This window comes from Hyaena hyaena, unplaced genomic scaffold, assembly GCF_003009895.1.
Source record: "Hyaena hyaena isolate Hyena2069 unplaced genomic scaffold, ASM300989v1 scaffold_529, whole genome shotgun sequence".
NCBI classification, from domain to species: Eukaryota; Metazoa; Chordata; class Mammalia; order Carnivora; family Hyaenidae; genus Hyaena; species Hyaena hyaena.
The window spans coordinates 208,604-228,401 of record NW_024081162.1 but is presented as its reverse complement, the minus strand read 5'-3'; the positions used below and the strand labels follow the sequence as shown (position 1 = coordinate 228,401).

General features: G+C 40.1%; 1 protein-coding gene across 1 annotated transcript in view; it reads left to right on the top strand.

Moving 5' to 3' along the window:
- Positions 1–16,940, top strand: part of ADGRV1 (adhesion G protein-coupled receptor V1) — a 500,208-nt gene extending 483,268 nt beyond the window's left edge. The window contains exons 90-92 of the mRNA XM_039255493.1: positions 4,285–4,476; positions 7,071–7,248; positions 16,556–16,940. Of these exons, the coding sequence (XP_039111424.1) occupies positions 4,285–4,476; positions 7,071–7,248; positions 16,556–16,674 (489 nt within the window). The 3' untranslated portion in view covers positions 16,675–16,940. The remainder of the gene's footprint in view (positions 1–4,284; positions 4,477–7,070; positions 7,249–16,555) is intronic.
- Positions 16,941–19,798: the final 2,858 nt, after the last annotated feature.

The following is a 19,798-nucleotide window of genomic DNA, read 5'->3' as shown; positions in this document are numbered from 1 at the left end:
CTATGAATCATAGTTAGTTCCAACTACTGACAGCACAGTTGTTCAGCTTTTGTGACATACAGTGAGATGTACAGTGTCTGTAAGACCAATTCCTCATTCCCTGTACAAAACTAGCTTTTTATTCCTCAAATATTTAAGTTCTGGCACCTCTATAAACTTTACATTTCAGTGCCTGGACATTTAACTCTTTGTGTTTAATGGCAGGCTAGGCACTATCACCAGCACACTTTTATCTGTATCATTGGCCAAAACTCTTTGCCAGAAACTAAAATAAATATTAGAAGTAGAGATCGTGTGGAGTCAGTATGTCAGGTTGCTGAACACATTTAGCTCAGGATGGGTGAGAGCTCTTGTTGAATGGGTGTGTGAATGCTCACTGGTGGAGGGCACAGTGTAGTCTGTCACACTTTGTGTGGGTCGTGGAAAAACTAAATAGTGAGCTAATGTTTCACTTTATTTAGAGCCAATTTAAAATTAAAGAAATGGGACTGGGCAGTTGTTTTCAAATGGGCTCCTAGAATGCATTTGATTTTTTAACCACATTTTTTGTTACTTGAAAGAATTATGGAAAGGGAGAGGCAGAGACAAAGGGGATTGCTGACTGTGACAGCTTGCGTGTAGCTATGGTTTGAATACCTGGATTCCACCCTCTTCTGAGATCTTTTTTCAAGTCCTGCCAAAATTAACTGCTCCTGTTTGAGGGCTGTATCATAGTCCTCAGAGGGAGACCCTTTCAGAGTGAAGATGAGTTCTCCAAATCAGTGCGAAGTCCCAGGACTTCACTTCCTTCAGAAGCAGGCGGCTTAGTCAACTTCCTGTTTTACTCTGCCACCACTTTTCAGGGAAAGTCATTCAAATGGCAACACTGATTCTTTCCCACCCCCTGTGGAACTGATAGAAATTACTGAGATAAGCAGCTACATCTCCTGGACTTACGTTCCTCTTTGATGATATTAGGAGCATCTTTTTACTCCTTTAGATATTATGGTCTGTTTGTGTCTCACTGAACAGTAAATGCCTGAATCAAAAAAATAAAATAAAAAATTGGGTGTAGTAGTATGGTTCATCCAGATTCAATCTAACTAAAGACTCTGAAAGTATTTTTCATCATCGTAGTAGGAGATTCAACAAAATAATCAAAATAGCAATACACGAAAAGAATCCCCTTCTGTCAACCTTCCCTAAGTAAAGCATAGGGACAACAGATGGATAGATTATATAGGGCTTGCTTCTAAAAGAGTTAACCTATTATTTTGTAAGATATTGGCTCTGTGAGCAACTTGAGAGTAGGAATCTGATGTTTTCTCCTCGCATCTCAGTGTCTAACCATGCACATATAGTAGATGGTCAGCATTTTGGATTGAACACTTGAGATTCTAGGTTTTCTCTTAAATTATTTTACAGACCAGCATACAAGAGAGAGCCTGGGATTTAACATGCAGTGTTTGGGAAAGGAACTTGTTTTCACTCTGAGGTCAGAAATCTCCACGCCTGAGTACTTTAGATAAAGAAGCTCCCTTTTCTGTATTTGCCAAGGCTGGGCCCCGACCCAGGCAAATGTCACACAATCTGCATTTAAACATTCTTTTCTTTTCATTTTAGCAGTGTTTATGTTTCCTGGGGGCACATCTAAAAGTTTCAAAGTATTTACTGTATATGTATTTTGTTAAGAAAAAGAAAAAAAAAACCCACATGTAGTTTTCACATGCAAGTTATTTTCAGCAGGCAATTCCTTCCCTGAAGCACAAAAGGCTAGATATAAAAACAAACAAGAGAGAATGTGCTGTTTTAACAAATGGGTCCTTAGAGATAGATTTTAAAGCATGGTTTTTGTTTCCTGATCTAGCTTTTACCCTATCTCTTCGTAACACTTAGAAAAATCCTGAAATAAATCAGGGACATTCTCACAGTTTTTAGGGCTGACAGTTTAATTTTTTTCCTGTTTTGTCTATTGCTATGGCCAATTTAGTTAGGTCATACCCATGTGAAAAATTACTTGTACAAGAAAAATTTTGGATGTGTGGTGTGTGTTTTCAGGAAGATTTGTTTCTGCTAACGTTCATATCATCATCTGCATGTGAAATGAATTCACTTATCCTACATAATTTAAAATACTGATGTTGCTCAAAAACAAACAGAACAACCCTAATTCAAAAGGAAACAAATATTTCTGTCACTAACTTTATATTGTGGTTAAGGTAATTATATTTGAAAGTATTTTTGGGGGGTGCGCCTGGGTGGCTTAGTCGGTTAAGCGTCCTACTTTCGCTTAGGTCATGATCTCGCGGTTCGTGGGTTCGAGCTGACTGCCAGCTCAGAGCCTGGAGCCTATTTCAGAGTCTGTATCTCCCTCTCTCTCTGACCCTCCCCTGCTCACGCTGTCTCTCTCTCTCTCCTAGAAATTAAAAAAAAAAAAAGTATTATTAGGGGGCACTTGGGTGGCTCGGTTGGTTAAGCATCCAGCTTTGGCTCAGGTCATGATCTCGCGGTTCGTGGTTTGAGCCCCGTGTCGGGCTCTATGCTGACAGCTCAGTGTCTGGAACCTGCTTTGGATTCTGTGCCTCCCTCTCTCTTACCCCTCCTTCCACTTTCACTGTGTTTGTGTCTCTCTCTCTCAAAAGTAAACATTAAAATTTTTTTTAAGTATTTTTAGCAGATGAACCACTGATTTTAAAACAGATTTGTTAATTATGTAGATTGAGTACCAACTCAGGAAGGGGTCATTTTAGCAGAAAGGGGAGAAAGACCTAATTTATGGCGGTATTCTAGAAAAGGCAACAGAGCTCAGATGCCAGCATGTCCATCGTGCAGATTGCTCTCAAATTTCATTTTATTAAAAATCGATTGTCATTCTTATGCCTCGAGTATTTTCTAATAAACTTTTTGCTATTTATGCCAGCAGATATAAGTTTCAAGCCCACAAGTATATTATTTGCATTATTGCTTCCATACTCCTAGAAATGTCACGAACCACGGGAGAATGCAAGCTTCACAAAATGAAGATACTTACTTGTATTTTATGAATAATGTTAACGTTAACTCCTTTTCTTCTTTAATAAGCTGAGTGTCTTGCTTTCATTTTTGTGGATTAATGTAAGACTTATCATAACTAAAGAGATTCTTATTTGCTTCCAAAACTTAAACATCAAGATTAACAGATACAAAAGCCGCAATTTAACGTATTTTATTGGCTGAGTACAAAGGTCAAAATTACCAAGCATTATAGAAGCACCATTAGAAGTATACAGTAGATCCCTTGTAGAAATCATGAAGGACAGTCAGTGTAGGCCATGTCTGGAACACAAATACAAAATCTGAGTTGCTCACTGTGAAGGAAGCAGAGTAATTGTCAAGAGTTTGACTAGGTTGCAAAAGAATGTAAAGGGCCAGCAGATCTTTAAGAACACACAACATAGCTTTGTTGTCTCCTATAACATTCGCTGAGAAGGAACGCAAGCCAAATACTGAACAATCTACAGAGTTCCTCTCAGTCCCTACCCAGTGATTCTGTTCTCAAATGAAATAAGTCAGTGAGCTATATAAACAGTCAAAAGTCTCAATTATGCTGCCCTTCTGGAAGTCTAGAAGCTGGTCGGATCTCTAGGATCCTCACTTCAACCATTTTGCGAAGAAAAAAATGAAAATAAAGTGAGATCCATGGGAAAAGAGTAGTTTTTTTAGAAGGCAAGAGGTTTGCTTTCTTTCTTTTTTCTTTTTTTTAATGTTTTATTTATTTCTGAGAGAGAGAGACCGCGTGAACAGGGGAGGGTCAGAGAGAGGAGACACAGAATCTGAAACAGGCTCCAGGCTCTGAGCTGGCTATCAGCACAGAGCCCAACGTGGGGCTCAAACCCACGAACCGTCAGATCATGACCTGAGCCAAAGTTGGACGCTTAAACGACTGAGCCACCCAGGTGCCCCAAGAGGTTTGCTTTCTAAAACAAAAAGCTACACGGCTGATCAGATATACATCTGCAGTTCTGTTTTCGTGTATTTGTAGGGCTAGATTTCAGAGTCACTTGTGTTTTAAACAAGAAAAAGAAATTTGGTTTTGTTCTTTTTAGTGAGAGGGCACGTTTCCCAGATAACATGGGAAAACTTTTTTGTGACATTCAGAAATTTACAAGGGCCCCTTGTTAGACTTGTAACATGTTCTATAATTCCCAGCTTCAGATAGAATTTGGAGAACACTGATAGAAAATCAGCTATGCTTATAACCACCTTTATTTTTCAGCTGTGGTAGCCAGACTTCCTTTAACAAGCTAGTTTTATTTTCTTTTGCAGGGGCTTTATGTTTTTGTGGTTTATTTCATTCTACACAACCAGACGTGCTGCCCTATGAAGGCCAGCTACACAGTGGAAATGAATGGGCATCCTGGACCCAGCACAGCCTTCTTCACTCCAGGGAGTGGCATGCCTCCTGCTGGAGGGGAAATCAGCAAATCCACGCAGAATCTTATCAGTGCTATGGAGGAGGTGCCTGCCCTTGCCCTTGCTCTTGCACTTGCTCACGTTCTTCCCTCCTTCCCCTTCCTTCCCCTTCCCTCCTCCTCTCTCCCTTCCCTACCCATCTTCCCCTCTCTCCCCACCTGTCCCTCTTTCTCTCTCCCTCCCTCTCTCCACTCACCTCGAGATGAGTGCAGGTTCAAATGTACTATGTGAGTTTTAAACCCCTTTCCTGTTGACAGCCTCTGATCAGTGGTATTTGACTGGCTTACTGTGGTATCATGCCTGTTATCTAATTCTTTTTTTCCCTGCCCTGTGAGCTAAACCAGCCAGCAGTTTGTAGTGGGAAGTCAGAGCATAATTCATCGTCTCTTTCTTCAAAATCTTCCTAATTTAACATGGCAGTGACTGAATGTGCTTCGGAAATGGGTTTTTTAAATACTGTTCTTCCTAAAAATACTTTCTCCGCTCTCTTTCTTCACCCACCCCAGCTCATTACTTCGATCCCAACAAACACTCAGTGAAAAGAAAATAGGCTAAAACTCTTTTTAATTTAAGTACCGGAAAATATTTTAGGGCAATAGCTTGGAAGAGGGCTTCAGCAGCATTGCTAGAAAATCTATCCCCGATGTCCTTTGTGAGATCCACCTCGCACCCTTCTCTGCATTCTGTTCACATCATTTTGCCATCCTTTGTCTAAATCATATTGCCACCAATCTGTCAGTAATGCTACCCATAGCACTGGGACCACTGCTCAGAGTTTAAACCTACCTGAAGACGTTTGTCCAGGAAGAGACAGTATGCAAGTCCCTGACCATTTCTGCAGTGCCCCAGGCATGCTTGCTTATCTTTCCTTACATAGCTCACATTGCCCTCCCTGTATTAAAGAGCCAAGAGGAGGGGCCTCTGGGTGGCTCCGCTGGTGAAGCATCAGACTCTTGTTTTTGGCTCAGGTCATGATCTCAAGTTTCCTAAGTTCCGTTCCTGAGTTCGAGCCCCCTGTCAAACTCTCTTTCTGCCCGTCCCCTGCTTGCACTATCTCTATCTCTCTCAAAATAAATAAGTAAACATTAAAAAAAAGAACCAAGAGAAACAGTATTTGTGTTTGCATCCTGAATACTGGCAAGAAATCAAAGTGCGTCTGTCTGAAAAGGTAATGGTTTATCGATAGGTAAGTAGGTAAATAGGTAGGTAGATATGTAGATAGATAATCCACCTGCTCAGTGATATTTTTTGTCTCCCATATTAATCTTGAAAGGAATTTTATTCATGTTATGTCAAATTTAAAATATGTAAGTGATCACAAGTACAATATTTAAGAATTGGGATATGTCTTTAGTACCCTTACATTTTTAGAAATCGAGTACCATTTTTATATCCCCAGCTTTGTTAAAATGGAATTATTTTCACATTGTAGTTGGTCCCAATAGAAATGGATATTTTTAGAACCAACGATTCAGGAGTGAATCTTTAAAAAAAAATTTTTTTTGGTCCTTTTTGATTGTGTATCCAATCTAGCATTTGTCTAGATCTGAGCTATACAATACAATAGCCATTAGCCATGTGCGGCTATTTAAATTCAATCTAAGTAAAATTAAATAACATCAGAAATTCAGTTCATCACTCACCGCGGCAACATTCAAGTGCCCAGTAGCCACATGTGTTCGGTGGCTGCCATAATGGAGAACACAGATATAAAATATATAAATATAATATAAAATATAAAATATCTGTGTCATCACAGAAAGCTCTGTTGAGCAGTGCTGCTCTAGATGGTCACCTTCTTACTGAAATATTTTAAGGTTTAATCTTCTCTCAAATTATCCTTACAGTCCTCAGGTCACTTTTCTCAGTAGGAGGCACCCCTGTAGTCTCTCAGAAAACCCTGTATAGGGAGAGAGCAGCTGTGACAATTCACTTACTGGGCCTGAGCCACGGCTTGAGTGGTCATGTAGGGTGTTGCACAATGGTGCACCCTTCATGTGTGTTCTGCATTCTTCAGAGGCTAAGAATTGGCCTTGATCCAGCTGTCAATGAGGGACTGTCAGCCACATTCTAGAAAGCCATGCAGAGAAGGGAAAGCACTAGGCAAGGAAGGATTAAGGAGTGGTTTATCAGTGACCAAGAGGGAAGTGAATATATTTAATCATTTTAGGTTAGAAATATCTTTTTAATCGTTTAATCCAAAGATTATGTGAATTTTTAATTTATAACTGGAAGTTTGTACCTTTTACTCCCCTTTGGCTACTTTGTCCACCACTCCATGCCCCCTCCAGCCCTGCCCCCACCCCCAGTTATTATATTCTTAAGAGTTTTCATTCCATGCATCCTACAAAAAATTAAAACCTGTTGTTTGGGTTTAAGAAATAATTTTATTTCCCCACACATGACCACATAGAAGTCTATAAGTAATGCTAACAGACAAATTGTTGAGAAACACCAGATTCAGTTGTCTCTAAGGACAAATGGTAAGATTAAAGAGGTCTTATTCTAAACAGTTCAACAGTCCCTTCACGTGGGTTTTGTAATGAGAATGTGGAAATAAATTATTCATGTAGATATCAGAGTAAATAGCTAGGTGTTGATGTTATGGTTTCCTTTTCTCCCTACCCTACACCAAAAAGGTGCCACCTGATTGGGAGAGAGCATCCTTCCAACAAGGCAGTCAGGCCAGCCCTGACTTGAAGCCAAGTCCACAGAATGGCGCCACATTCCCTTCCTCTGGAGGATATGGCCAGGGCTCATTAATAGCCGATGAAGAGTCCCAGGAGTTTGATGACTTGATATTTGCATTAAAAACTGGTATGTATGAACCCACAAACCACATTAGAAGTAGGCACTCTTGCTATGCTACAGCTTATATCTTCTTCCCATGAAGTGCACATCCTGATTCTCATGACCCATTCCTAATCCCAGCCAAACTTTAGGATAGTTTGTTCTTGGCACCAAATATAACACAATCCAAAAATAATTTATAATTTGCTTTTAAGAAAAAGGCGTTCTCTAAACATAAATGTCTCTGTCCTGGAATGTATAACACCAAGATACCATTGAGACAAGTTCAGTATTGTAAGACAATCTGGTAGGGATCTCACTCAGAGTTTTGCCTCGGACCTGCCAAGGAGACCTGGAGTGTCTTAGGAGCAAAAAATTTCAAAGGCAGTATAATGCACCGCATATAGTTCTGCCCTTTTCCAAGCACCATCACATATAGTATCTCACTGGCTCCTCCTACATGTTCAACCCCACTCAGCCTGTGACCCCAATGGATAGTTGTTTTCAAATCAAATATGCAGGTTTTTTCCTTTCCTTTAAACATTTTTTTAAAATTATTAAGTAAACTCTACCCCAACATGGGGCTTGAACTTAGGATCCTGAGATCAAAAGTCCCATGCTATCGACTGAGCCAGCCAGGTGCCCCTGCACGTTTTTTTCTTTTGCCGTGAGAAAGATCTTGAACTGCCAGTGTTATAAAAATGTCAGTGAACTTTTCATTTCTAGATGTGCAAGCAAGGAGATATGTCCATGCTCAGATGAGCCTATTAAAATAATTATTCCAAGTGTATTTTACTACACGTATATATATATACCTATATTAATAACAGTGCTTGGAGTGGTGCCTGGGTGGCTGAGTCAGTTAAGGGTCTGACTTCGGCTCAGGTCATGATCTTGCGGTTGGTGGGTTCGAGCTCCGTGTTGGGCTCAGTGCTGACAGCTCAGAGCCTGGAGCCTGCTTCAGATTCTGTGCCTCCCTCTTTCTCTGCCCCTTCCCTGATTTCTCTCTCTCAAAAATAAATAAACATTTAAAAATTTTTAAAAAGAATAGTACTTGGAAGATGAATATTTTCCAATATTCATATCCAACAATATTGTTGGAAAAGTGAATGAATGACACTTAGAGTTTGCTTGGAGGAATCGACATTCACACAAACATGATCTAAGAAAGAGTAAGTAAGTAGTGAAAAGAATTATTATTGAAGAGGGGCGCCCGGGTGGCTTAGTCGGTTAAGCGTCCGACTTTCGCTTAGGTCATGATCTCGCGGTTCGTGGGTTCGAGCCCCGCGTCGGGCTCTGTGCTGACTGCCAGCTCTGAGCCTGGAGCCTGTTTCGGTCTGTGACTCCCTCTCTCTCTGACCCTCCCCTGTTCACGCTGTCTCTCTCTCTCTCCTAGAAATAAATAAAACATTAAAAAAAAAAAATTTAAAAAAAAAAGAATTATTATTGAAGAGATCAATGAAATTTTTTTTAAACCCTCTCACTTGTTTCTTGAAAAATATGTAGGTTTTAAGTAGGTGAAGGTTGGAGGAAAGGCACTGCAGACTGAGGGAGCAGAATGAGCTATGGCCTGGGGCTTACAGGTGCATGGTTTATAAGTGCCTAGGGAGAAGGCACCCTGCCTACAGCATGGCTGGGGCGGAAGGTGAGTACATCCAGGCAGCAGGAGAAAGGCCTGAAAAGTAATTTACCTGCATGGTTAATAATTTACTGTAGTTCCCCGACTGGGTTTCAGCGAACAACCTCCTTGAGATATTTATAGTCCTCCTCAATGGGAGGATCCCCTGACTGAGCCTATTTGAGAAACTGCAAAGATTCACAATTCAATTAGCATTTTAGCAGCTCTAAAAAGTCCTAGAGTAAAGAAACCCACTTCACTTAATTTAACCTGGTGTTTCCGGAACACATTTAGTAATAGATTCATTTTGTGGGAGCAGAACACTTGCTGGTATTTTACATAATGTTAAAATGCTGCTCGGATGCCATGCTAAGGAGTGGGATTTTTATAGAACCTAGTGAGCCATGGAGGTTTTTGAGGAGAGGAATGGCATGTTCCCACTGGTTTTTGAGGCAAAATAACTCTTACAAAAGTATGAAGAATAAATTTAGAAGCAAAACCAGAAGAGGCTGGGAGATTGTTACAATTATCCAAGGGAATGAGGTTCAAGTCCCAGACTGGGGAAGTGGATGGAAATAAGAAAGAGAAGATGAGCACAGCAGGAAGGCTGAGGGGACACTCAGAGGACAGTCAGGAAAGCCTTCTGCATCTCACTTCAGAGGCTGAGCCATCATATAAAGAGCATTTGTTCATTCATTTCTTTGCAGGGAGAAACTGGTGAGTTCAGATTTGGACTTGTTGGTTATTAGGCCTGGTGGATCTTAAACATTCAGGCTTGAAGGATCTTAAGCTGAGGGTTTAGGGTTGGAGGTATTGGTTTGAGATGCATCTGTGCAGAGACTGTATTTGAAGCTGTGAGGATGGACAGGTTTGGTCTTGGGAGAATGAAGGGGAGAGAGAAAAAGAGAGGTGAGGAAGTGAAAGAGGAAGAACATCTGGGATAATGTCTACATTTCAAGAGGGAATAGAAAAGGGTCACACAAAGGTGGCTGCAGTGTGCTGAGAAAGAAGGAAAGGGAGAAGAAAGTTTCATGAAGGAGAGAATGAACAACTGCCCAAAATGCTCACTCGCGTTAGGACTAAAATGGGGCTTTCAGATTACTAGTAATCCTCAGGGAAGATTATGTCCCCAGCATTACAAAGTGGTCGGTTGTTATTATGCCACTGGCAACATAAAATGAATTCTTGCAGGATAATTAAATTAGATGTGGGTCCTATATATATAACAAATATTACATGCATTCGGTTCAGGAATGTATGGAATGACCTGCTTACTTATAGATGAGTTTAGCATTCCTTGGTGCTCGTTAAACTTGTTAGGAAATAAATACTTAAAATGACCAAAATAACAGTCTCTACCATTGGTTCCCTCTATTTTTAGAAAAGGTACTATAATAATCAGGCACCACCCCCGAGACATTCATCATAGAATATGGTTAAATCAGAGGAGCAGTCCGCATGCCATTCCATCTACAGCTGAATTTATAGTTGACACATAGGCCAGATTTGGCCTAACAGAGGGTTTTGTTTGATTCTCATAGCATTTTAACATTTTTTAAAGTACACATTAAAAATTTAGGGATATTCCAGGGTGCCTGGCTGGCTCAGTCTGTAGACTATGCAACACTTGATCTTGGGGTCATGAGTTCAAGCCCCACGTTGGGTGTAGAGATTACTTGAAAATAAAAATCTTTAAAAAATTTTTAGAGATATCCCATAGAAACCCAGAAATTCTTTTTTTTTTCTTTAACCTAGCAACAGAGTGATTAAAACCTAGCTCAATCTTAAAATCTCCTTGACTAGAGTTGAGTAAAGGCTGCCCCTTTAGACAGAGCCTGAGATCTTTGATTTGTCCAGTGCTCACCAGATCTGTGTCACTAGTCTAAGCTATCTGACCTGGACTCTGTGACATTGAGTTTATAAACCTTAACCTATCACAGGTCTACTTACCATGGGCCACTCCAAGTCTGGTACTGGAAATAGTGGGTCTTCTAAGTCTTTTTCATTTTTGAAAAAGCTATGTAACCCTTTGCATATATTTTAATAAACATATAAAGATTCTCATAAATTGAAATAAGATCAAATAATGTAATTTCCAGTTATATAAATTTAAAATGAAAACCGTACATTATTCTTTTAAACTAATTCGTAGGAGTCTAAATATCACAGCAATTGGATATCAATTATTATCCATTCCATTTTTAAAATATAGGAGCAGACTTTTTTTCTTAAAGTTGGAAATTTTACATTATTATCTTTTCTCCTCGAATTTATATTTCCATTTCACTCCCACCACAGAATTTTATCCTAATGTAATATACTTTGTGCTTTAATTTCATTTAGTCTTCACTTATACTTCTTTCTCACAAAACATGTATATAAATTGAAATTTAAAATTATTCTGTGGCTTTAAGACTATATGTAAAGTGTCAAAATTTTCTTTTTTATTATCATTATAATTATTATTATTCTGCAGTTGAATTAGTCAGCATTTATTTTCAAATATTAAATGTTTTGATAAGTAACTATCAGAGCCTCATCAGAAGAGTGCACCTTGGGTGCCTGGCTGGCTCAGTCAGAGGAGCATGTGACTCTTGGTCTCAGGGTCTTAAGTTCCAACCCCACCTTGAATGTAGAGATTACTTAAATAAATAAACTTAAAAAAAAAGAGTGCACATACAAGTTAAAGATCCGGGAATACTTTTCTTAAAGCTTCCCATCTCATGCTACCCTAAACCCTTTGAAAACCCTTCATGTACCAAAGGTAAAGGAATCCCAATGCTTCAGAGGCTTTGTAAAGGACATCATAGGCATTGACCTGGAGTGTTGTATAGTATTAGATTATGAGGTGAGAGGGCCAGGTCAGTGACCAGATTTTTATGTTGATCCAAAGCTGACAAGATTCTAGAATATGTGAAGCTTGGAATGTGTTAGGCTTAGAAACAGGGTCTTTTTTCACTGAGAACTGCTCCCAGAGAGACTAAGCTGATTCCCTATCATCCCTCATCTCTTAGCTTCCTGGCTTTACTCAGGCCAAGGACACAAATGTCATGGTAAACATTTCTTTATTGAAAACTTCAAATGGCTTCTTTTTCAGTCAGAAGAAAATAAATAACCAGTCCTTGAATAGAAAGAAAGCCATTCAGAATCAGGGCCTAAATACTCAAACTAGTCTAAGAACTCATTAATAAATTTCTCTTTCAGCTATATCGCATAAAACCCCATTGACTTATTTAACTTCAAAACCTTCCAGAGACCAGTGTGCTGAACAAAGTTAAGAGGGGCATCAAAATGGAAGAGCAGAATTTGGAAAGCTAAAAGATTGAAGTAGAATGACCTTTGTATCACTGTCACATTTGAAATATGTGTAGAAAATAGGAATGGACCGTGGGGTCAGAGAGCCCTGTGTTGGCAACTTAGTTCTGCAGTCTACTGTCTGTGTGATTTTCAGCAAGTGACTCAAGCTTTCAGCTTCCTCATTTAGCAAATAAAAGTTATTATAAGTAGCTTGTAAGATTTCCTGGGGTTTAGAGATTGTTAGTGTAAAGAATCTATCAGTAACTGGCAGTCTAAGTTCAGTAGCACATTGTATAAATTATTTGTTGGGTTCAACTTATTGTTATGCTTAAAAGCAATAATTTTTTCAGTTTACTAAACTTTTTTAAACATTTATTTTGAGAGACAGAGAAGGAGTGAGAGGGTCAGAGAGATAGGGAGACACAGAATCGGAAGCAGATCCCAGGCTCTGAGCTGTCTGCACAGAGCCCGATGCAGGGCTCAAACTCACAAACCATGAGATCATGACCTGAGCTGAAGTCGGATGCTTAACTAACTGAGCCACCCAGTTGCCCCTTTTTCAGTTTATTTATTTATTTCGAGAGAGACAGAAACAGTGCAAGTCGGGGAGGGGCAGAGAGAAAGGGGGAGAGAGAGAATCCCAAGCGGGCTCCACGCCTTTATCGTGGCTATGCAAGGCTTGAAACCACAAACCTCGAGGAACACCTGGGTGTCTCAGTCAGTTGAGCATCTGGCTTCAGCTCAGGTCATGATCTCACGGTTTGTGGGTTCGAGCCCTGCATCGAGCTCTGTGCTGACAGCTAGCTCAGAGCCTGGAGCCTATCTTTGGGTCCTGTGTCTCCCTCTCTCTCTGACCCTCCCCTGCTCACGCTGTCTCTCTCTCTCAAAAATTAATAAAACATTACCAAAAAAAAAAAAATTAAAAAAAAAAAAAAAANAAAAAAAAAAAAATAAAAAAAAAAAAAAAAAGAAACCACAAACCTCGAGATCATGATCTGAGCTGAAACCAAGACCCAGCAGCTAAACCAACTTAGGCACCCAGGTGGCCCTAAAAACAATTTTACATGTCCATACTGTATTCTGAAACATCCTGGTGTTCATTACTCCATGACTATTAAGTGAGGTATGAATAGACTTGGCTCGAATATGTGCCGAGAAGGTTTGAAATGTATTCTAGACCAGGGACAAGGAAGTAGCACAATTAGAACTGCCACCACAAGAGACAGTATGGTATAGAAGAGAACACCTTACATTTGGGGTCAGAAGACCACTGGATATCTTCACTCTGTGACTTCCTTGTTGTGTGACATGAGCAACTCAGTGAACATCCTGATCTCTACTCAATCCCCGCATCTGTAAAACAAGACTAAAAATTATCCTTTCCTAACTACAGTGTTTTGAAATGTTGAATAAAGGAGAGGCACTAGATGAATGTAAAATATTGCATCTAGTTTCTTTGATATTACCTATTCTACTATAGGGAAAAGTAACTATTACCACAGTTAGTGTATTTTTCTTGAATTTTGGCTTAAAATTTAAGCAGAAAAAATTCCTTTCAGAAAATCCTGATGCTCACTGCAAAACACCCTTCCAGACCACTTATGCATTACAAAGAGCCCAGAAATCTGAGGCCATGCTCCCAGTCTGTCCTGTTATTACTGTGTGTAATATGGGCCCTTTCTGAGTCTCAGTAAGGGATTAAGAATTGAGTAATATGCATTTATTTCAGCTGCGCAGAAACTGAGAAGGAGGATGAGCTGGGTCATGTAGATGTGGTGATTCAAGGGGAGGCTCTATCTAGAACTTCCTGACATTTCACAGGGCTCTGGGCTACAAACAAGATGGTGACACACATTACTGGGAAAGCTGCACCCCGTGTTAAACCTCCCAGCCCAGTCTGCTCTGTTTCTTGCTGTCTGCTCAGCAGGCTTTCAGTACGGAACTTCTCCCCGGTGTGCTTTGTCAATACGGTGGGCAAACACTTCTGTATTCCTAGCGAGATTTGGAGCAGGCCAGCACAGAGTCCGTGGGAGCTGATACTAGTTTGTTCATTAAGCCCCACTCTGCCCTGATGGTAATCATGGTGTTCTCTCCTTCTCTGTCATTGATCCCCTACTGGGCAACTTTGTTATTGAGCCCTTTTTCCTCCTTACCTGGATTAAGCTGCTACTGGCCTCAGGGCCTCAGTTACCTTCTGCTTATAGAGTGGCCAATGTCTTCCAATCCACTCAGGTTCTTCCAAGTGTGACAGTTCCTCTGCTACTCTGGCACAGAAGCATGGGTCTTTTGTCTTTCTAAGATGTAGTAGCAGACTCAAGTGTTACCTTCAGGGGCCCAGAAGATACCCTAGGTGACTCAAGAGGACCAGATGAGAACAGTGGCAAACCAGAGGGCAGTGCCAGATCCATGGTTTTGCTCCTTTTTTTTGTCCATTCCGAAAATGCGGGCCTAGTGCTGCCCTCTGCTCTTTCAAGAGAAACCAAAACTCTGATTTTTTTTTTCACGTTTAACGTATTCATTTTGGCAACTAAATTTCTAAAAATGTTGTCATTCGCAGTATTCTAGTTCTTAACCTCAAAGAGTTCATGGGTTTTTGTTACACATTTTGCTCCATGACTTACATATACATTATCTGGAGAGATATCATATAATTTATTACCCAAACCTGGGCAGTTTAAGAGAAAAAAGGGTATGTGATTCATATTGTTTTCAGGTATAAACTAGGACTTTTATTTTTTTTCAATATTGCATCCTCTATCTCCTTGTTTTGAAGGAAAGTAAAAGAGCTATCTGTGGAAGGGCACGGGAATGGACCTTGATGAATGGGCAAGAAGATACTCAGGCTGGAATTAATGTGCACATGCAGGACCAGACAAGAGACCTGATCACTTTGAGAAAGCTTTCCGATAGGCAAATGTTGAAGTAGGTCTATCTGATAGGGTAGAGCCAGATTAGGAAGTGTCCTGAAAGCCAGTGCAGAGAGCTCCAGACTCGAAGTGTTGGTGATAGGAACTAACGTTTGTTCTTAGGAAGGAGAGGGCAGTGAAATGCAAAATGGATCAGAGGAACAGAATAGTCAATAAGGCTGGAAGAGACATTCTTGAGAACTAGAATGCAGAGCATAGTTTATTAATGTATTTGGCAAACATTCACTGAACACCCACAGGACTGTCCTTTGATCTAGAAGATATAAAGATATGAGGGACATAATGCAACAAGGGAGTCAGATTTTGAGAGAGAACCATCAGGCTTCTATGAGTAGCCAAGGTAACTGCTGAGTTGATATTGACAGGAAGAATGGAGGCAGCCAGATTAAGGAGGTGGGGGATGAGAAGGGAAGCTCGGGCAGGGGTGGTAGTGAGACATCAGGCTAGGGAGGCAAGCAGGGGTCAGGCAGTTCGTGTGGGCCTTGCAGTGAGACTGAAGACAAGGCCTCCAGTGGTGAGATGGAAGGAAGACATGCAGGAGAAAGCAGAAGGGCTCTGGAAAGAACCAGCAGATCAGAGGATGAGATGAGCAAGTGTAGTGTTCCAGAAGCAAGGGTAGAGGTGGCATTTCAACAGCAACCTTTCACAGAGAGGGTGGGAAAGACAGACACAGAAGAGGGAGCGCTTGGCTGGAAGGTGGTCGTAGGCTCCTGCTTCCATCCCCAAATAGGTTAAGACAACCCTAATTCATAGCTACCAACTCTGCACATGTGCCTTTTCTGTGTCAGCCGACCAGCAACTGGTTTTTCACTTTCCTTCTTATTTGCAGAGTCTATGCTCAGCAGAGGGGGAGTGGGACTTGTAATCACTGGTGACTCAGCCCAACAGCACACCCTGTGACCATATCCCTATTCTCTGTGTGTGTGTGTGTGTGTGTGTGTGTGTGTGTGTGTGTGTGAGAGAGAGAGAGAGAGAATGTGAGAGTTTGTGTTCCTCTGTTCATTAGACAAGAAAAGAAAAAGGTATTACTCCAGCACATTGTTACATTCTCTGAATTATTCTGAGTTGTAAAAACAGTAGTGAACAGTGGAGCTTCCTCAAAACAGAGACTCTGGGCACTATCCATAATTAACTGCTAGTCTTGTGAGGTTTGTGTATGGATCTGTTTTGGTACTATGTTACACAATTATGTTTATATTGGGATCAGATTTGACTCGTTCAGAGCCTGTGTGTCTTCTGGGCGCTGACAGGCAGCAGGTGTTGTCAATGCAGGTCTTTCTTCTCAGAGTGTGCAACTCTTGATCTCTCCCCAGTTCAAGACCCACAATGGGTATAGAGCCTACTTTAAAAAATTAGTAATGATATTTATTCAAAGTGTATGGTTCTCGATTTACCAGTGTAATAGAAATAAACGTGTTGGTTTGACGTAACGTGGCCCCAAGTCACTGCACTTATGTTTGGGAGTTTTACGTTTATTCTTTTTCTGTTGCAGGTGCTGGTCTCAGTGTCAGTGATAATGAATCGGGTCAAGGCAGCCAGGAGGGAGGCACCTTGACTGACTCCCAGATCGTAGAACTCAGGAGGATACCCATTGCTGACACCCACCTCTAGCGCCTCAGTGACCCTTAGAATGATACTTTCATATGAGTATTGGTTTTGTACTAAAACCCTATAAGTTTTATACATACAGCTATATAATAGGAACCTATGAATTGTACTGGGTGATTAACCCAGAAGTGATTGTTGTGTTTGGAATATGAGTTACTTATCTTTGTGCAACCTGAAAATTCACTGCTATGATGAAAGACTGGATCAGTTTCTATCAGTTAATAGCATATATTCCAAGAATACTAGTTGTTTTTTAATGATCCTGCATGGCTAACATTGTTTAATAAAAGTAATAGCAATCAATAAAAACAGTAGAATCAATTTGTCATCACTCAGGCTCATTATTTATGAGGAAATGTTGTGTATAAGCAAAGAAACACACTTATCTAGCTGTGTTCAAGCACCTTTTATCTTCCAGTATTGATACAGGTCATCCAGATTTAAGACTGTTCAGCTTCTAGAAGACTTTCATTCCTAAAAACCAAGCAATGCATCATCTGTTAAAGATTCTGTACTACTTGTTGATGGGATAGTTTGCATCATCTTTCATCAAAAGTATGTATTTCTGCTCATTATAAAATTAGGGATCTGAGTATTTTCCAAAATAAATGTTCTGTTCCCAGTTAAAAATAACTACTACATCAAGCATTTTAGAACAGCTAAGAAGAGGAGCATTCAAACAGTGGCGTTTGTTTAGGAGAAATATTTCTGAGTTTTGATTTTTCAGTCTTTCTTTGTCTTGGAATGAGAAATCAAAAAGTCTATCCCAGAACAAACACTATTGTGTTTGTGATGATTTCATTGACTGTGGTTCCAGAAGAATCATGAGGAACAGAACATATTTGTCCTAAGGAAGCCATTGTGACCTTTCGTTTCTGAATTCTTAAGTATTTTTGAGAAAATTAGTATCATCTCAACAGAAAAATTAAAATTAAAAATAAGAGAAAAATTCTGTTCCTTTAGAGCCATAATTAAAACACCCAAGTGCCCTTTAATTACTTAAACATGGATTTGCTTTTTAATTTTTTTAATGTTTTATTTATTTCTGAGACAGAGAAAGAGAGACAGTGTGAGCAGGGGAGGGTCAGAGAGAGGGAGACACAGAATCTGAAACAGGCTCCAGGCTCTGAGCTAGCTGTCAGCACAGAGCCCGACGCGGGGCTCGAACCCACAAACCGCGAGATCATGACCTGAGCCGAAGTCCAACGCTTAATCGACTGAGCCACCAGGTGCCCCAGATTTACTTTTTATAGAACCTGAGTGGCATTATTTATCTTGATGAAATTATGAAATGTCTCTTCCTTCTTGTTAGCCCTCCCTCACTCGTACCTCCTCCCTCTTTAACTGAATGTTCATGGGTGGATTGCCATTGTAGGTAGAAAAGAAAAAGCTGCCTAACAAAATCAAGCAGCATAACAAAGTTCTGTCCTTGGTAGAGTTCTAATCCTTTACGGAAACTTTAGGATAGGGGGTAACAAACTTGCATTTACGTTATGTGACAAATAAGTTAGCTGTCTCTTTCAGCCCCAGCATTGCTCTGTAGATAGTCTGTTTCATGATAGGGTGGAGGCAATTGATGAAATTGGTTATCATATATAAAAGTTAAGATGAAAATTTTAGACTTGGTAACATTAAAACTGTTAATAGATTTTAATGAATTGGGGGCTTATGTATGATTATAGAAATGTGAGATTTCATTGTCTGAAATTCGTAAATCATAGCCACTGTAACGTTTTCTCCAGAAAACTAGATTCTTATTTGTCACTTAAGGTATTTTCTTAAGGAACTTGCCTAAGGCAAATTCAGTCTTGTTACCACCATTTTGAAAAATAGTTTTCTTAAGTTTATTTATTTTGAGAGAGACAGAGCAGGAAACAGAGGCAGGGCAGAGAGAGAGGAGAGAGAATCCCAAGCAGGCTCTGCAGGGTCAGTGCAGCGCCCAACATGGGGCTTGAACTCATGAAACTGTGAGATCAAGACCTGAGCCAAAATCTAGAGTCAGATGCTTAACAGACTGAACCAACCCAGGAGCCCCAACCACCGTTTTCAAAGTTCCTAAAAAACTTTTAACTCTACCAAAGAGGAATTCTCTAACAAAGGCAATTGCCAATAGCTACTTTCATTTCTGCATATTGTCAGAATTTGGGGAAGTCTGGCCTAAAACATGTCAAATGGGATACTTTTTTTGCTTCAGGTTATTGGACATGTATGTCTGTCCAAAGTACCACCTTAGTAAGGAATAAAAAGGACTACCTGCTACTGTTCAGCAGGATTCCTTTAAATATTGGAAGGAAAAAAAACAAGATCTCTAGAAGCCACAGTGCTAAAATAAATAAGCTTTATGTTTTAACAGTAGCAATATTTTGCCATCCTGTTTCCTCTCAATGTAGATTAAAATGGGGCATTTGCCAGGAAGTATAGTACTGTGAAGGAAGAAGCAAATCAAATCAAATTCCTAAAAATGAAAACTGCAGGGTGGGGACTATACCATGTTGCAATTGCTTTTTTTTCCCAAGAGGTTTGATCCTCTTTCTTCATGATACTTTTTTAAATTAATTGATTTTTGAAAGAGAGAGTGCAGGAGAGGAGCAGAGAGAGAGGGAGAGAGGATCTGAAGTGGACTCTGTGCTGACAGCGAGAGGGCACTGCAGGGCTCAAACTCACAAACCATAAGATCATGACTGGAGCCAAGTAGGACACTTTAACTGACTGAGCCATCTAGGTGCCCCTCTTTGTGACATTAAAAAAAATTGTTTTAATCTTTATTTTTGAGAGAAAGAGAGGCAGAGCATGAGTGGGGGAAGGGGCAGAGACAGAGGAAGACACAGAATCTGAAACAGGCTCCAGATTCCGAGCAGTCACCACAGAGCCCAACGCAGGACTCGAACTCACAAACCTTGAGATCATGACCTGAGCCAAAGTCGGTCGCTTAACCAACTGAACCACCCAGGCGCCCCTTCATGACATTTTTAAAGGAGCTTTATTAAGATGTAATTCACATTCCATACAATTCACTCATTTAAAGTGTGCAATTCAGTAGTATTTGGTATATTGGATTATTGTGGTTTTTTTATTATAAAATATACGTAAATTTTTATTTACATATAAAATATATGTAAATTTGTCA